At 51.4% G+C, this 12,663-nt stretch overlaps 1 protein-coding gene across 1 annotated transcript in view; it reads left to right on the forward strand.

The window, feature by feature from the left end:
- ARHGAP26 (Rho GTPase activating protein 26) overlaps positions 1 to 12,663 on the forward strand; it is a 92,979-nt gene that overhangs the window by 10,911 nt on the left and 69,405 nt on the right. The window contains exon 10 of the mRNA XM_029960282.1: positions 7,669 to 7,747. Within this exon, the coding sequence (XP_029816142.1) occupies positions 7,669 to 7,747 (79 nt within the window). The remainder of the gene's footprint in view (positions 1 to 7,668; positions 7,748 to 12,663) is intronic.

Here is a 12,663-nt window from a genome sequence, read left to right on the forward strand (position 1 = left end):
GTTGGTCAGCTTTTGTGCTGGAGCACGGCTGTTGCTGGTCCACCAGATAATGGATGTCTGGCTCGTGCCTCTGGGCACTTTCGATTCACTTCTTTTTCCTGAAGGAGTAAAATGCTGCTGCTGTGAATTCTCACGTAGCAGCTGAACCAGAGATATGTGTGGATTCATTCTACAGCACCTAGGAATGGGAGCCTGTTACCATATCTATTAGCATTGTGCATGGGTTATGTATATAAACAGGAAAGCCAGGCTGGCGTTTGTATTCCAAACGGAATTAGTCACTGCCTTGGATCTCCCTCGCTGCAGGAAGTTCACATAGTTCACAAAAGCCCACTCCAAAGCCACTCAGTGTCTGTGTCCTCCCAGTTTTCTGCCTGTCAGTGGTCCAGCTGTCCTCCCCTCTGCAGGAATGCCCAGGAGGTCTTGGAAAAACCCCAGCCCATGGAAATCCGAGGTGTTGAATAATGCTGGAAAAACCCACGGTGTCTTTCCAGCCTGTGCTTCGGCAGCATTTCGGTGCCAGCCCATGGCAGGGAGGGGTTGGGGTGATGGAGCTGTGCCTGTGTTGGCTGAGGGATAAGATAACCCGGGGCTGCCTCCCACTCTCTGGAGCTGTGCTTTCCTCCAGAAAGCTGCAGTATTTCAGCTGACACAGGGATTTTTTTTTTTTCCTTTGCCCTGAGGATATTTTTTTATAATGTGAAAATCAAACTAAAAGTGGGAGGAGAAGAATAGAACTGCCACAATAGTTTTCTTCTGTAGCATGTTCAGAGGCAAATGAGCCTTCCCTTGATGTTTGGAGCCTGCCAGGCATGGGATCAGGAGCTTCTCCAGAAATCCGCCTGCTCCATGTAATCATGGCAGGGGAGTGGCACCTGAGGAATAGCTCCTTTCATGTACAAGTTCCTGCTGCAGGAATGTGCTCCTGTCCAAGAGGGCAGGGGAGCAGGATGCCTGAAAGAAAAGGCTGTTTCTCCCCAGTGTACAGGTAGCTCTGCATACTTTGGTTATCAGAATTTTTAATTAGTTATCTAAAATATTGATTATTCCCAAGATAAACTAAGAAGAAGAGGAAACAACAGGTTTTGTCATGTCTAAAAGAGAGTGTGATGTGGGCAACCTGTCTCCCCCTTCCTGGGGTGGATCTGGGTACCATCAGAGCATTGGGTGATGCTGTCAGTGCCAGGGTTTGCTGGAGATCACCTTCACCTTGCCTGGCACTCAGGGTTTGGCCTGTTTTACAGAGCCCTGTGTGTCAAGGAATGGTTTCCTTGCCAGTTTAGGGTTATTGGGGCTTGGCAGTGTGTGGGTGCCACCGTGCAGCCACCCTACCAGGCCTGGCCTGGCTTCACTGTGAGGCTCTGGGGACATGGGGGACCTGGAGCTCAAGGTGCAGAGGGGTCTGTTTGCAGCTGGAGCTGCTGGGGCTCACCTGGGAGAGCCATCCCACTGCTCCAGAGGGCAGCCAGGCTCAGACAGCAGGGAGTTTTCCTCTCTGGAAGCATCACTTTCCATTTCGTGCTGGAGGAGATCATCTCCAGCATAAGGACCCGAGCAGAGGCAAAAACTTCAGCTCACACTCTCCACCCAAGTGTGGGACCACGAATGATGGAGTATCTTTGCCCAAGGACTGGCTGGAGCTGTGCCTGTGTTCGCAGAACGCAGAAGGCTGATCTGTGGGCTTTTTTCCCTCAAGCTGGTTTTTTTTGGGATAGTTTGCTGCTTTTTTTGGTGGTTTATTATTGTCTCTACTATTAGAGAACTTAGAAAGTTGATGTCTTGTTCCTCAACCCCATGCAGGAAATCTGGATACAATGAAGGCAAACATGCCCAAGATGCTTCTCTGTCTCCCATATGCACTGGGTTTGACTTACAGCACTTCTCCCCTTTTGCAGGTGTGACTCAGTTACTCATCTCACTTGTTGCTGTGGGGACAACGTGAAGTCCATTTCCTTCCCAGACCCTCCTAAAGCCTATTCAGTCGTGTTTTAAGCTCTCTGTGCGTGGACTGGCTTAGTTCCAGTTTGTTTCGTTTTGGCCTGGCAGGTTGTGTCCGAGGTTGTGTGTGTCTTACTGACTGTCCGTGCTGACTTGCAGGGTGCTGTGGGACACAGTGCGATCCCGGTGCTGTGCTGACACGGGCACACGGGCCGGGAGCTGGAGCTCCTGGATCTCTGTACAGCCTGGAGGTGGCAGCCTCGGCTGGTCCTTCTCGAAAAAGGCATCGCACAGAAACGAGCTTGTTGTCAGTGTTGCATTTTGGGAAGCTGGTACTCAGGCATGGGGTGCAGGGCGGGAGTTTATAAATAACACCCTAAATAGCAACAGCTAAGCTTGTTAGGGGGGAAAAAATGTGGTTTTTTTTCTCCTGTAAAGATGATTCAGCATTGTTGAGATGAAAAACTGGAGTCTAATCTGTTATTACAGCATTGCTTCCTTGTCACAGAATTACAGAATCCCAGAATGGTTTGGGTTGGAAGGGACCTTAAAGCCCAACTTATTCCACCCCCCTGCCATGGGCAGGGTCACCTCCCATTAGACCAGGTTACTCCAAGCCCCATCCAGCCTGGCCTCGGCATTGGCAAATAGTTCTGTTGTTCACTGTAGCAAGTTTTTTATTGCTTTGTTACAGCAAAATTAGCCCCAGAATGGTGTTCTAGTGTCTGGCTGAAATACACCCCCAGTGTGATGGATACTGTGTTTTACTCTTAATGCTCTTTTTTCATTAACTAAACTTATTTGCAGTCTCTGCCTATTAAATCAGGTTTGTAAACAAAGTAAACAGGGATGACAGCCAGTGTCTTACAAAATGAGCCTGAGGAGGAGGAGTATCTCATTTGACTGATGACAAAAGCTTTGTCATTTAGGATAATGTAGGTCACTGCTCTGGGCCAGAAGCGAAGTGCTTCTACGTGCCAGTTGGCTTTTATGGGAGCAGGAGGTTTTCAAAATGGGGAATTTGGTCTCCTGGTCATTCATGAAGGCAGTGAGCTCTGCAGGTACCACCGTTCCCCTGGGCTGTTCCTGAGGGGTCTTGGCACTGTGTTCTGTGGGCAGTCTGATTGTAGAATAGAATCCCAGAATCACTGAAGTTGGAAAAGACCTCCAAAATCATTGAGTCCAGCCTGTGACCAATCCCTACCTTGTCAACCAGACCAGAGAGCACTGAGTGCCATGTCCAGTTGTTCCTTGAACATCTCCAGTGGTGGTGACTCCACCACCTCCCTGGGCAGCCCGTTCCAATGTTTGACAACCCTTTCCACAGAGAAACTGTTCCTGAGAGAAGAATTGGCATGGCAATGGCTACGTGGTTGCCTTGGGGTGAGTGAGCTGCCAGGCACCTGCCAAGCATTCCCCTGACCAGATGGTTTTCCCTAGGAAGACTGTTGGCCTTGCTCTGGGTAAGCACCTGACAGGTCTGCATGTCCCTGAGAGCCACCCTGACCGTGGCAGGACCTTCTCCCCTCTTCCCTGTGCTGAGACTGGGAGGCTGGCAGGGACCCCACCTCTGCTGGTGTCCGCAGCTCTCGCCGGTGCTCTGGACAGCACGTGCAGTTCAACTTGTGCTTGTTCCTCTGCCAGTGTCGCCTTTCCAGTGACCTTTAAAACAAAGCGTTGGGGGGTTGTCACAGGCAGGCTGGTGATGAGGGATGAGGCTCCTTTCCTTGTCAGCGGCCACAGGGACCCACAGAACGTGCTGGTGGTTGTTGTACTGATGGTGCTTTAAGCTCTACGCGGACACTGAGACTTTCTGAATTCAGGAACACAGTCTTCCCCTTATTTCCATCTTTCCTCATCTGTGTTTTGGGTCCACATCTGCTGCCCTGACCCGTGGCTGTGGGGACTTGTCTGGGGTCCTTGCTCTGCTCAGATTGGGACTGTGAAGATCTCTGCACGTTCGGCTCTGCTCAGCCCTCAGCCCCTCTTATTAATCCGCTCTTACACGTTTTCATCCAGCAGTTTAGATTGTCTCACTGTGATAAGCTACTATAAGAGTTGGAAGTTCTTATCTGTTTCTATTGCTTTCCTTATTTATTTGTTTTTCTGGAAGAAGGAAAAGCTATTGGACTTTCTCATTTTCTCGGCATGCTTAGTCACAGCTCCTTAAGGCCAGGCTGTTTGTCACAAAAGCTGAGATATTGAGAAAATTCAAATTTCCTGTGTGGTCTCACATGGAAAAATCTTCCATTTTTAGATTGTAGCATATTGAAAATATACTTTCTTGTGAAGTGTTTGCCATGTTCTGCTGTGGTCTCACCCTCCTGCACCCACTCCATTTAGAAATGGGTTCCTTCTGATTCCAAATCTCCACCTTGCATCCCAGAAGAAGGCAAAGGGGTTTGGTGCCTGGAGGTGGAAATGCAGGATGCAGATCAGGAATGAATGAACAGGTCCTTGATCTTGTTTGACACAAGAACTCCTGTTTGTGCATCTTGGATGACAGATCCAAGAGGGCATCCTGCTGTCCCGATGCCACTGTTGTGGGCTGGCTGGGATTGGCAGGCTCCTCCGTGTGGATCTGGGTACATCCCACATAAGGTTTTGGGAGAGGATGGGAGCTGCCCCGCAGCAGAATGTGTATTTGCTGTGTATTACCTGTATAAATAATTATCTGTATAAATGACCCCCAGTATTCAGGGTGATTTGTTGGGGGGGGACAAGGACAGATCCATTTTGTTTATTTTTTGGAAAAGTCACAACAGGATATCTTCCCCATCGCTGGATAGCTGAGATATCCCTAATCTAACAAACACACTTTGGGAAGTAGTTGATCTTCCAGGAGACTCCATGAGGATGAGGCTGACTGCAGGCAGTATTTCAAGGCGGGCTGATGCTGACAGTGTTGGCAGGAGGCTGATCCAGCGCCAGCCATCAGACCTGGCTGTAAGCACAGGGTACTCCGTGGGCATGGGCCACATCAATTATGAATGAGGTGTAATGTGTGGGTGCATTTTAAATTTATCGCAGCCAGGAAGATGGTTCTGCTCAGGAAAGTGATGCAATGGGTGCCCTGGCAAATAAACACTGGGGGAGGAAATGCAGAGCTATTTGCAAGGGAAATTTGGCTTAATTCAATTTTGCGGCCCCTCCCCTCGTGCTGGTAAAGAAGTTTGACTTTGAAGTGAAGCCAGAGGAGTTGTTTGTTATCTGCTCAGACTCAGAACAAACATTTTCGTGTTATCACCTCTGCCCTGCTCTGAGGGAACCTGGCACGTCAGATACCAGCACTGCCACACCAGGACCAAACGCTGCTGGTACTCTGCTCTGGTGTACCCTAAATGGAGGGTTTAAAATTCTTTGTTTTAATGTCTTGGCTAAAGAGACATAAATCCCAATATTTTATTTTCCTGTGTCTCCCTAGCTGAGCAAGAGCCCTTCCAGGGCTTTCTGCCTGGGATATCTGTGCCTTCAGCAGCAGTTTGGCTTAAACTCAGACTTAAGCCCTGGCTTAAGTGACCATTCAACTCCCCAGGTACCAGTTGCTTTGTACCTACACAACAAGGAGCTTTGTGCCGTATTTTGAACATATTTACTGTTGGATGTGGAGCATTTTCCCTGTCAGATGGGGCAATGGTTAAGTGGTTTCCTCTTCCCTTCAAAGTGAGTAAACTTCCAAACCACTAAGCTGGTGAGTATTGACTGACTCACCAATGGGATTAACAGAGATCAAGCACATTATGTCTGGTTTTCTTGGACCCGGGCTTGGTGCAAGGCTGAGCACACGGCATCCACTGGTGGGACAATGCTGAGCTGCTGCACATGCTGAAAGCCAATGGCTAGGTGGGTTGGATGGGGAGCTGAGTCAGGGAGAGGGTTTAATCCTCTGTTCCTTGCCTGTACGTGCCACAAAGCAATAGAAGACGGGCCAAACCCACCACTTGAAAGCCCCCGTTGTTGTTTACTCTTCTAACAGAGGACTGGCTCTTATCAAGGACCAAAGGGCTTCTGCAGACTGTTGGTGCTGCTCACGTTCTCCTCCTGAATCACCCTTGGGAAGTGCAAGTTGCAAATCACCCCTCTTCCCAGGCTTTATCAGTTTTTGAGGATTTAGTTCTGAACAGAACCTACGTGCTCTGTGGAACACTCTGTGGAACACTCCTGCTCTCCGCAGGCGGTTGGCAGCTTCCAAGGTTTAATCACTCTTCCCACCTTGTGCCCTGGCATCCTGGTATCCCAGAGCAGTGATCCTGACTCGTCTGCCATTCTGGAGCCTTGTATTTTGCCGTGAGTGGGAAGAGCAGTGTCAGAGGTGTGTCATAGTTCCCATGGATGAAACCCCAGGAGCAGAGAAGCACCAGCAGCCCCCCCGAGCCTGCTGAGCCACGCGACGCTCGGGCCGTGCCTGTGTCTCCCCGTTGCCAGGGATTCTGCCTGCTCTCCTCCAGCAGGAATAGCTGCTGTGCTCTGCTAATGCGTCTGAAAATAGCCCGTGAGGAAGCAGCAGGGCTGGAGCAGACACCCAGAACAGATCTCACTGTCTGGCTGAGCCTGGGGGCTCTGCCCAGCCCTACTGGGGGGAGCAGCAGTGGCACGGGATGCAGCCACCCCTTAGGAGCTGGAGACCCAGTTCAAAGACATGATGCTGAGGAGGTACAGCAGTAGCGGGGCTGTGTGTGGGGATCAGCTGGCTGTGGGATGAGCTGGGATGTGGAGATGGAAATCCTGACAGCTTGCAGCCAAGCGAGGTGCAGTGAGTCGCCAGCCCACGACGTGGGAGCACAGCACTGGCTTCAGTGCAAACACACACCATAACTGAGGTTGTGCAAACACTCTCCAGAGTGTTAAATACATCCTGACCTTGCTGGTTGTGCTTATCAGAGCACGTAATTGAGGTTTAACTCCTTGCATGGAAAGGATGTAGCGTCCACTCCGAAGCGTGGAGGTGGCGTTGGCCCTCAGGCGAGGGCGGGACCAGTGCTGTCCTCTGGCTCCTGTGCTGTGTGTGCAGCACTCAGGCCTTTCCCCTTCTCATTACAATAAATGAGCCATCATTTTCTGAAGGCTGGATTTACAGGGCAGCTCAGGGCTGTTGTGTGTGTGTGATGGCAGGGGCAGGACCAGCACCCTGGGGCAACCAGGGCTCCTGCAGTGCTCCCCTGCTGCTGGAGGGGTGCACAGACCAGGATCACCTCGCTGCCACTGCTGCCTGTGACAGCAGGGTATGGGCAGGGTCAGGGCACTGGGACAACCGTGCTGGCACCAACGTTCTGGGGATGTAATGCTTCTCACAGCAGAAGGTCCCCCCCATGAGCTGGTGCATGGGGTGGTGGTGGGACATGGAGGGCTGGGATGTGTGGGGCTCCTGCTTGCTTGGTTACCTTCCTTGGTTACCTTCCTTGCCTTCTTCTGTTGCTGGATGGACCTGCTTAGCCTGGGGCAGGCTGAGGGCCAGAGGAGGAATTTGGCATCCAGCTCTTACACTAAACCCACTGGAAAGGTGTGTCAGTCATTGGAGATGTCCTCTGCTTGCTGGCTGATCCTGGTCAGGACCTGCAGGGATGTCCATGGAGAGGTCAGGCTCGGCTCAGCCCCATTTTCTGGGACTTGGCTAGAAAGAAGCTTGTCCTCTTTCCCTCTTCTTCTCATGGGAAATTTATCTTTGCTTATTTTATTTTATTTTGCTTTCCATCCGGCAGTTTATTTACGGCGTCCCCTTTCTCTCTGCAGGCCGGGCGTCATCACCATGCAGGCGCTTTCGGAAGAAGACCGGAGGCTGTGGATGGAGGCAATGGATGGCCGGGAACCGGTGAGCAGAAATATTACCCCAAAAGCAGAGAAAATTGTGGAGAGCTTCTGGTAGCCCAGGGCAGATTGTTTGCTGCGGATCCCGCTGTCACGCAGCGCCTGGCAGCCGGTGTGAGAGCTGTATCTGTGGGGCAGCTCCTGCCTCCTGCCAAGAGAATAGTTTAATCCCTTGGTTAAATATTTGAGGTAATACTGTATCTCCTGTGCTTGGATTGCTTGAAGGTGCGGTGGAGAGGAGGAGGGTAGGCTTGGCCAGCACAAACACGCTGCTCTGCCGTGCTGAAAGGAAAACATGGCAAAAAGAGCAGTGGAAGGAAATGTGCTGTAGATTTCCAGGGCTTTTTTGAGTCCTGCGACTCCTTGGCAGCCGTTTCTCAGTCTGGTAGAGAATTGCACGTTTCGTGTGAGCGGAGGAGCGTGGCCCCTGTTCCTCGTGTTTGCTCTTGCCCTGCCAAAGGCTTTCTCACCTCTGGAAGGGATTCTGGAGTTTTGCAGGTTGTTAGTTTTTGTTTCTGAATGCGTTTTCAAACCTTCCTGCTGGCTCGAAAAGTTGGCCGGTTCCAAGCGGGTCCCTCGGAGGGTGCAGGTACTGGTGTGGCCCGTCCTGGCTCGGCATGGGGGCTCTCCCATGGCACACACAGCAACACTGAGCAGCCAAGACATCAGCCTGTGACCTTCATTCCTTGGCGTGGCCAAAAGCATATCAGGACACGGAAAGAAGCCGTGCACAGAGCCAGAGCAGCCCAGGCTGTTCCATGACAGCTCGTGTGGTTTGGAGTTGGGTGTCTGTGCTCCAGGCTCGAGTCAGGCTCTGGCAGTTGGAGTGGAGTCCATGTGGCAAGCAGGGTGTCAGATCCCAGCACAACCCACTGCCACAGACTGGTACTGGTTTGAGCAAATCCCCCCAAATCCATGGAAAGGTTCTTATTTACCACAGAAAATGTTCATTGAAGCCAGGTGAGGTGTGGATACGTGGGGTTGTTCGGAGAGTGCTGGAAACCACGTGCTGGGCTTAGTCAAGCACTTGCTTTTAGAACATGCAGCGGTTCAGAGATCAGGAGGCTAGGTGTGGGAGGCTGCTGCCCTGCATTTCAGGGAAAGGATTGCATTGTGGATTACAGCCAGGTCCCAGACTGGAATTTTAGATCCATCACGTAATTCAGGTAGGACGGGAGCTCATGAGGTTTCTAGTCCAACCTCCTGCTCAAAGCAGGTTGCTCGGGGTGTTACCTGGTTGGGACCTGAGAGTATCCAAGGGAGGAGAGGGCACAGCCTGCCTGGGCTCAAACCTGGCTGCTTCCCCAGCCTCCTCGTCCCCTGACTGAACCTCTTCTGTTTGAATTTTCACTTGCCCAGAGAACCTGTGGCTGCCCCATCTCTGGAAGTGTTCAAGGCCAGGTTGGACATGGCTCGGAGCAGCATTGTCTAGTGTAAGATATCTGCCAATGGCAGGGAGTTGGGATTGGATGAACTTTAAGGCCTCTTCCAATCCAAACCATTCCATGATTCGATGAATCTGTGACAGCCTCTGCTCCCTTTTTCAATCACCTGTTGAAACCTTTGCTTGGGATGACCAGCCAGCTCCTCCACCTTGACTCTTGAGCCCTGGGAAAGCTGTACTGAGACAACCCTCTCCAGCTCCGGGTGCCAGCTGTCTTGATCCCTCTTAAATGAACCCCTGCTTTGATTCTTGTTGCACCCCGAGACCAAATAGATAATATTTTCCATTTCTTCAGAAGCAAAATGTACATTGTTGCTCCCAGTCTGAGTGGAGCCTTGTCCTCCTCCAGCCTGCTCACCTGCTTCCTACTGCCCACCTCTGCTGGGAGCTGCTGTTGCAGGGATGGGAAACCCAGTCACCTGCAGCAAGAGCTGCCAGAATATGGTCATCCAGTTGTGTGTTGACCTGTAGATGTTACCAGGATGTGACACAAGAGCAGAGCCACTCTGTAGAGGTGCAGACAGAGATTTTGGGTGCTTGCAAAATGCTGTGCATGTGAAAGGAGCTGTGGAGCAACCAGTACAGGACTGCCTGGATTATCCTGTTCCAGAATGTGGTTATGAGAATTCCTTCAAAGACACGCAGGTCTTCGTGCCGCCTGTGTGTTGCTGTTCCTCTCTATCGTGCCCATCAGCTGAGGGCAGCCTGCTCATCCAGCGTGTCAGGGGTTGTGGCTGCGCATTAATGCAACACTTCATGGCACTTAAATGCTAATGGCTTAAACTGGCCTTCCAGGTGTGGAGTGGGAGCCATGGGAATGCAGCCCATATGGAAACAGATCCAAGAGGCACTTTACTGACGAAGGTGGTGTGTGTTGACAGATGAGGCACCTCCTTGTCCTTAGATATCCTCCTCCATCCATCAAAAATGGAGTTGTGGGCTGTTCTGTTTGGGTTCTTATCTCGCAACACCAGGGTGTGGTGTGTTACCTCTCCACAGAGATTTCCTTGAACAAGAGACAAGGATTTAACCTTTAAACTCCTAGAAATATCCATCCTATGCTTTCACTGTGTTTCTGTAACCAAAGAACCCTACTGGAAAGGATGTCTGGTTTTGACTTGACTGTTGAGTGTGGGGAAGGCTTGGCGCAGTGGGGGCAGTAATTCCATGTGCAAATTCAGGCTGTGAAGAGATTAACGTGGACTGGAGTTCGTTTCCTAATTATAATGAAGAAAGTAAACCCAAATGTCAAATTACATCTTAGTGAGATCTAAACATAGAATGTGGCTGCATTAGCCAAGACATTTGTCACAACTTGAGAAGATTTATGCTGTATCTCACAGCTGGAGCAGCCTCCAGACAACTCTCATTGCGCCGTTAACTCTTACCACTTGTTATTAATTTGGATAAACCCCCTATGTTGACTTTGGGTTTTCTTTGGTATTACAGAAGCTGGAAATAGGAGAGACTGCTAACTCCCTGACGGGTCAGTGGTGTTTGGTTTTATTTAGATACTGAGGTCAGTTTCCTATGGATTTTCTCCTCTGGTGATGAAGTTTGCAAATACAGGTGGTGGAGGCCAGAGTAATTCTGAAACTTCCTTAGAACCTGAGTCAGGAATAAAAGCTATGTTGGCTGATGGTGGTTGTGGTAGGCTGCAAGATTAGGAGAGGCACAAATTAGACAGTGTGTTTTGTGGCAAAGAACAAGGTAAGCATTTTGGTAAGGTTGTGGCTTTCTTGCAAAGCCTGTAGCTAGAGTGGAAGAGGAGGCTCAAGGGAGACTTTGTCCCTCTCTACAACTCCCTGACAGGAGGGGGGAGCCAGCTGGGGGTCGGGCTTTGCTCCCAGGGAACGAGGGACAGGACAAGAGGAAATGACCTTAAACTGTGCCAGGGGAGGTCCAGGTTGGGCATCAGGAAGAATTTCTTCCTAGAAAGGGCTGTCAGGCATTGGAAGGGGCTGCCGAGGGAGGTGATGGAGTCACCACCACTGGAGGTGTTAAAGGATTGACTGTGTGTGGCACTCAGTGCTCTGGTCTGGTTGACAAGGTGGGGATCTGTCACAGGTTGGGCTCGATGATCTTGGAGGTCTTTTCCAACGTAAATGATTCTGAGACTCTGTGCCAGCCCGGAGAGATGTTGGTGCCCTGCAGCTGCTCCCCACTAGATGGCAGCTGAGACCGGCCACTCATGGCACTTGTGACGTGGGGCTGGGCCAGGACCCCCCCACGCTCCCGGGCTCTGCGGCGTTGCTGGGGCTGCCCCTCACCCCTGTCCCGGGGACTGGAGGTCTGAGGGAGGGACGTGCCCCCTGAGCCTGCCCCCAGTTCCTGCATTTAGGCTGCTCGGGGTGGGGACAGCGCTTGCTTCCCAGCTTTATCCCTGAAACCCGGCACAACCCCAAATCAGAGCCACTTCTCCCTCCTGCCACTACACAAGAAGCCAATAGTTTTGGGATGGCAGCGTTTAATCTGGGTACACTGAGGGAAGGAGACCTTTAGAAGGGTACACAGACCTTCAGAACCTGTCAGGTCTCTGGGCTTCTCCCTCTACAGCTGTGGGTGTCTTTCCCCTCTCCCTGCCTCTCCATGTCCCCCCCGACCTGAGACTGAGTGCTTCCACAGTGACCACTGCCACCGTTCTGGGAGCCATGCTGTGGTGGTGGTAGTGGTGGTGGGTTTGGGTTGGTGAGAGGAGCAGAGGTGAAGCAGCAGCAATGTGGTTGCATCTCTCCACCCACTGCCAGCCTGGGACCGTGGGGCAGGACTCCCTTCCCTGTGGGTTTCCCACTCAGGGTCTCCGTTGGTTCGTCCACATGGGCTGGGTGCAGTGGCTCTCCAGGAGCTCTGGCCATGCACTGAGGCTGGTGGTGATGGGTGGGATGATGCCTCTGGAGCTCCCCATGCCGTGATCCTGTTCCCAGCTCCGCAGCCACGCTCCTGGTGGGACAGCAGGTCAGTGGTCCAGGAGCTCCTTCACCCCTGCCACTCTGGAGATGCTGTGTGGTGTTTGTGTGCCCAGCAGTGACAGCAGAGCCCAGCCCCACATTCCTGCCCAACGCACGTCCCGCCTCCTCCTTAGATATTGCTGCTGGGAATTCTTTCTGAAATTGTTTTTCATTTTCCTTGTCTAATTATACAAAATGGTGAGGGATTTATTTCCCAATGGAAATGATGTCTTTTGAACTCACTCCAGTGCTTTCAACCTCGGCATTCCTGTCATTTTGGCTCATTCAAAAAATAAATTAACTTGAAGGACTTTGGTTCCAGCGCCCGTGCGGCTGCTGGGGAACAACCTTGCACCCACCACACCCCTTCCCAACCCCCCTCATACTGGGCTGGGACTCACTGGAGCTGCAGATCTGCTTTACCCTTTTAATTCACTCCATCTAAGTTGTCAGAGAAAAATCCTCACCCAGAGCATCTTTTTGTACAGACGGTGTCTTTGGCTGAGTTCTCTTTGCACGGGGAGCCCA

This window comes from Manacus vitellinus, unplaced genomic scaffold (genome assembly GCF_001715985.3).
Source record: "Manacus vitellinus isolate BGI_N305 unplaced genomic scaffold, ASM171598v3 scaffold_25_pilon, whole genome shotgun sequence".
Classification (NCBI taxonomy): Eukaryota; Metazoa; Chordata; class Aves; order Passeriformes; family Pipridae; genus Manacus; species Manacus vitellinus.